The 5,963-nt window shown below is 30.1% G+C and overlaps 1 protein-coding gene across 1 annotated transcript; it reads right to left on the bottom strand.

Annotated features, from left to right (window-relative positions):
• Positions 1 to 383: 383 nt before the first annotated feature.
• LOC107404506 (bidirectional sugar transporter SWEET10-like) lies at positions 384 to 2,330 on the bottom strand. The gene is made up of 6 exons (XM_016011459.4): positions 2,160 to 2,330; positions 1,760 to 1,796; positions 1,454 to 1,664; positions 1,193 to 1,354; positions 995 to 1,114; positions 384 to 882 (listed from the first exon to the last, which is right to left on the bottom strand). The coding sequence occupies exons 1-6, from the start codon at positions 2,200 to 2,202 to the stop codon at positions 604 to 606; spliced, it is 852 nt and encodes a 283-aa protein (XP_015866945.3). The 5' UTR covers positions 2,203 to 2,330; the 3' UTR covers positions 384 to 603.
• Positions 2,331 to 5,963: the final 3,633 nt, after the last annotated feature.

The following is a 5,963-nucleotide window of genomic DNA, read 5'->3' as shown; positions in this document are numbered from 1 at the left end:
AATTTTCAAAAATGTACAATAATAGGAATTGAACCTTGGACCATCAACTATAATTCCATGTTATTTATATAGATTGTTTCTCTTTTAATTTTCATTCTAATGCAGTCTAACAAACATTCTAATTTTCCCTGTGTGGAATCTGTGTTTCCTCTAACCTTTTCAATACAATTATTTCCTAATATAATGAAGAAGTTAATAGTCAATGTGAAATATGTTTAAGCTGGGCTTAATCAATTTTGTACTACTATTCTTTTTTAAGTATATATGTTGCGTCACGTTAATGTTGCTCATTGCCAGGTCAATCATATTGGACACTAGATCAAAATTTTATATTTAATACATATATGTAGAGAGAGAAAAAGAGGCTTTGACTTGGGATAGACTGAAGCATAAAGAGAGATTATAATAAAGAGTGAAAAAAAAGATACAAACATCACAACCCCCTTAACAAATTACATGCAAATCATCAGCAAACCATAAAGACAAACATATACTAACAAAGGATTTAATTAAAGCAGGGGCAAAATTAGAAAAATTAGATGCATAGGCAAATTACAATAAAGTACATGCATGTCCCTGCTATGTTGGGCCAAATTCAGTCTGTTAAACTTGGACAGAGAGCTCCTTAACTTCTTCCTTGGTTTCTTCAATCTTTTCCTTAAGATTTTCATCTTCAACAGTTATGTCATTTTCAACATCATTCGGTTGCAGAACTACAGGGTTCAATTCTGGACAAACCATTGTACTGAGCTTCACAACATCGATGATATGATCCGATAATTCTTGAAGCTTTGGCTCCTCCAAAATTTTCTTGGCATTTCTGTAGACTATGTAAAGCACCATCTGAACAATGCCAAAGATAATTCCCAGTACATTTGGAAACTGTTCATATGCAGAGAGCAAAAGGGAAAAAAAGGTAAATAACTTTTATAACATAATTAAAAATATTATATATATTTTTGGAAGTGGGAGTTGTAAGCAAGATTTTATATACCGCTATGTTATAGTCCTTGAGCAAAAGGCCATAAAAGAACCACATAACAGCACCTAAAGTTAGGAAAAATGATAGAGGAAAAGGCATGAATTCCACACTCCTGGTCCGTATGACTTTTCTCTGAAAAAAATGTAATCAAATTGTTAGAAATTGAAGGAAAGTATGATAAGGTATCAAACTTGGTTTTATGTTGCTCACCATGATGCAAAGAGGAGCAGCAAATACAATAAGATTGAACACTAAACAGATCCATCCAATAATTTGGATACGCTTTTCACCTTTTGCGAGGAACATAGTCATGATAACCATAAATCCATAACCAAAAGCAATCAGCAAGACCAGAAGTTTCACTGTTTGGATCTGCAATTTCCAAAGAGACTACTCAATTCGATTCAAATATATAACATATGCGATGAAAATGAGGAAACTTAGTTAACAAGTGAGAGGTCAACAGCTTACCCGGGATTTCTTAGGGGCATAAAAAAGGAAAAGGGCAATGTAGACGGTCTCTATTACACATCCAACTGAGTTGATAGTGATGAGAAGAGTGGCTCCTTGTTTAAGGATTGCATAGTATATCCACAACATTGAACTGAATAGTGCAACAACATAAGGAAGTGATTGAAACCCTTCTGTCGATTTTTTCTTGTGCACCTTGTGAAACGTCGGGCTGCAAAAACCACAAAAATCCAAGTGGGGATCAATATTGTACTCTCCATGAGCTGCAAGTTTACACAGATTATATGAAAGAGCCAACAAACTTACATTGGAGCAAGGTAGACCATAAAAGAGATAATGTTGCCTACAATAAAAGAGAAAGAAAACCCCCACATAAAAAAAAGGAAATTAATTAGCTCTCATGCATTTATTGTGGAATATATATATATATATATACACGGAGGAATATATAAGTATGGAACTCGAACCTACTAATTTATTGCTAAAATTCTGCAGCATGCGCAGACCTTAAAATATTTATAAAAGTGTACTACTGTAGCATGCATGCATACACTGTACAAATTGTCATGGAGGGCATTCTATAATGTATGGACATTTAAAGAGCAAAAGGAAACAAATTTCCCTAGTCTAGTCCTAGTTTCAACAAGTACCCAAAAAGAAGAAGAAGAAGCAGCAAGGAAAATGAGATTGAAGAGAAGCTCTCTACCTAAGAGGCCAAAAGCCAAAATTAATGAGTGGTGAGCAGCCATATCTTCTTCAATCACAATGTCAAAATACTAAGAATAACTAAGCCTCTCTCCCACTGTTTATCTTGGTAAAGCAGTGGAATATGAAGCAAAGTCTATGGCTATCTCATAATATGTAAATCTAATTAATGGGGGGTGATAACCAAAGAGGGATGGGAGGCATATTTATATTGGGAAGAGAGGGTCAAGTTGCAACACCAGAACAAACTTGTAAAGCATTTCAATTGAGGAAGGATTAATTCTTGATAGTTCCTTTCCAGATGTTCATTCACTGGGAACTTTTTACAAGTAACACAACCCCAAACAAACAGCTAGTTTTCTAGCCCCCCTACCTATTACCCTTATTTAGTTTCTTTTATCTTCAACACAAAAATGCCATCTCACCAGCTCAGCCCCTACTTGACAATAGTACTATTCCTAGTACATACACAAAAAATTCTTGGGGTCCCACCATTGTTCTTTCTGATGTGTCACCCACCAAGTGGTTTTTAAGGTTTACAACTCATAGTTCAGTTACATAAAGTACTTCCTTTGGTTCATTTACAGGGGATTGACTCCTCTGTTCTTCATCACATACCAAGACAAATGCTATGGATTAATTTTTGAAACATAAACCAATTAGATAATCTAAAAACTTTACAAATGGAAAATTTATCAACCCAAGTTGATGAATTCTTGTCTGCCCCCATTTAGGAGCTTGATTAATGTTGAATTAGCAAATTACTGATTGGTTTTTGTTGAATTTTTTTTAATCATGATTTTGTTCACAAATTAATATTGTAATAATAATAATAATAATAATAAACCATGTAGTGTGGCGCACACTAGATCATATTGTAGGGTCTAAGTTGAAAACCACTTCCAGAGTCTACACTAAGGAGGTTTTTTTTTTCCTCTCCCCTTCCATAAGGGTATTTGATCAAGAAATTTTTTTTTAATTTTCATTCAATTTCATTCACAATCCCACTGAGGTAGAGCTTTTTGATGTGGAATCGCATTTTAGCTTAGTTCATCAAGGACGTTAAAAAAAAATAATAAAATAAAATAAATCAAACGGTGTATAACATAGTTTGATATTATGATCTTAGAGAATATACTCTTTACCTAAACAAGAAACAACTTTTGGTAGTCGACTCAGTAGCCGTCATTCCCAAATCCTAACCCTGTATTATAATTCTGTGTGTGCTACAAGTTTTAGCATCAAGGAATCACTTGCAAGTCACGTGTAGACAAAAATTAGCAATAATATTGATATTTTTTTAATTAATTTTCGTTAACGATGTTATATGAGGAAAGATCTCGTCGTCTTACAAGAAACCCAAATACATTATCCAAAACTTTTGTTATGTATCTTAAAAGAAACTTATATAGCAAAGATAACCAAATTATGTTATTTTGGTATGCCTCCTAACCACCTTTATAGATGTATACATATAAGAAAGGAAAATAAAATTAAAAATAAATAAATAAATAAAAGAATCGTTGGTGCTTCTTAATTTGAGTGGTTTCAGTTTCAGAGAGTTGAAGACAGCTAGCTATTTTCCTAACTTCTAGTTTTTGCTTTCTTTCTTTAACCGAAAAAATTTATGACCTTCCATGTATAGAAATGGAATGCTAGATAGAGTATCACTAATAACCAGTTCAAGTTTTTTTTTTTTAAATTTTTTTAAATTTTTTTAATAATTATTTATTATTATTATTATTATTATTTCCTCTATGTTCTTATTTGCTTTCATTTGAAATTTAATGGATCTCTTTTATTTTAAATAAAGAAGCCTCTACATCTTCTTCTTCTTCTTCTTCTTTTTATTTTTTCTTTTATCATTTACCCATTTGGATGTTTGCAATCAAAATTTAAATAGTAAATATATAATTGTTATTGGCTAAAAGAATCTTCACCTAACTATAATTTGTACTTTTCTTGCGGAGACAATCTGGTTATTCATGATTTAAATCCCCTGTCCAAATAAGAAATATATATATATATATATATATATGATTGTATTTATAAAGAGAGAAAATTTTCAAAAATTTATAGTGCATTGCAAAAAGAGATTTCAATGAGAAATTAAGATATAATATTTAGTAGTATCCTAAATAAATGTTAAAATATAATATTTAGTAGTATCCTAAATAAATGTGTTTTCTCTTATAGATTAGTAATTATGTTAATTTAGAAAATTTAGTCTCAGAATGAAAGTTTTAGTCAAAGAAAGTTTTACATGAATTTTTTTTTGATAGTGTTATTATGGTATAAATATTTATTACATGGAAAGTTTTGATGTTTTTGCTTTTGTGTGTTTCTTATCTATTTAAGGCAGTATCATTAAAATGTTTCTTTATTTTATTTTGTATTTATTTGTTTATTAACGTGATATATATATATATATATATATATATATATATATATATATATATATATATATATATTATTTATTTATTTATTTTTCAACATTTAGTTTACTAGGTTTTTAAGTAAATCTAAGAGTAAAGCTAGAGATATCAACTAAATATACTAAGATGTATACCAAAAATTACATGTTAATATTTTATTTGTTGACATATTATTGTAATCTAGTTATTACTACTAGAATTGCATTGATAAATGACGCAATAAATATGTCGCACAAAATAAACAACGACGTATCGCACAGCATCCCCTAACGTCCTGGCGCTAAGTCCATAAAACAATAAGCGACGCAGTATGAGAGTCGTCTATCTTTGAGTTTTTAGTGACGCATATTGGCTTTTAGCGACGCATTCTATCAATCCACTTATAGCGACTCATTATTTAGCGACGTTTCACCATAATGTTGCTAAAAATATATTAGCGACTGTTTCATATAGCGTCGCTAAATATATTAGTCGCTAATGAGTCGCCTATTTAGCGACGCATTAATAGAGTCGTTTATTTAGTGATGCATTAATAGAATTGACTATTTAGCGATGCATTAATAGAGTCGCATATTTAGCGACGCATTAATAGAGTTGATTATTTAGCGATGCATTAATAGAGTCGCCTATTTAGTGACGCATTTATTTTGCATTAAATTTTTAGCGACACATTATTTGTTAATGCATCGTCCCTTTTTTTTTAATTTTTTAAAATTTTGTGAAAAGTGATTAAAATAGTAAAAATATAAAAATAATTAAAATATAAAAAAATGAAAACTAGCTTCATCCAAAATAATTATAATACAAAAATTTAAAATAAATATTTTTTCATAACAAATTAATTATCAAATAAATTAAATATCATCTCATTGATATATTTTTATATAATTTGTAAACTATTGTATTTTTTCATAACAAATTTAATATTAATTAAACTTCCATTAATGCATACTCATTGAGATGGAAGTTGACGTCCTCTTGTTGACAATATTACACCCTCATATTGCATATGGAAAAATTAAAAAAGTTATTAACACTTATGAAAAATAAATAAAATATTAATCATTATTAAATTTGTAATTTGCTAAATGAAAATTTAATGAATATTACCATTGTTCTTAAGATTTGACGAGGCATATTTCTCCCCTCACAGTCATTACAAACATAGTCACTCTCACATTCATCCTCATTATCATTTTCATCGATATTTGGCAACTATATGACAAATGGATTGTGAGCCATCGTAGTATCTCCAAGAACATCTTCTTCAACAAACGTACGATATTGTGGTGAAGTTAAAACAATAGACCATCTTGAATCAAGTTGATCTTCAACATAAAATACTTGTTGAACTTAGCAAAACAATGTAA

This window comes from Ziziphus jujuba, chromosome 2 (genome assembly GCF_031755915.1).
Source record: "Ziziphus jujuba cultivar Dongzao chromosome 2, ASM3175591v1".
NCBI classification, from domain to species: domain Eukaryota; kingdom Viridiplantae; phylum Streptophyta; class Magnoliopsida; order Rosales; family Rhamnaceae; genus Ziziphus; species Ziziphus jujuba.
The sequence above is the reverse complement of the archived record's forward strand: the minus strand, read 5'-3'. Positions and strand labels throughout refer to the sequence as shown.

Coding starts and splice junctions, on each gene's coding strand:
- LOC107404506 (XM_016011459.4), bottom strand. CDS start 2,202: ATGGCTGCTCACCACTCATTAATTTTGGCTTTTGGCCTCTTAG. Junction 1,797..2,159: donor TTTGGCTTTTGGCCTCTTAG/GTAGAGAGCTTC, acceptor CTTTTATTGTAG/GCAACATTATCTCTTTTATG. Junction 1,115..1,192: donor CTGCTCCTCTTTGCATCATG/GTGAGCAACATA, acceptor CATTTTTTTCAG/AGAAAAGTCATACGGACCAG.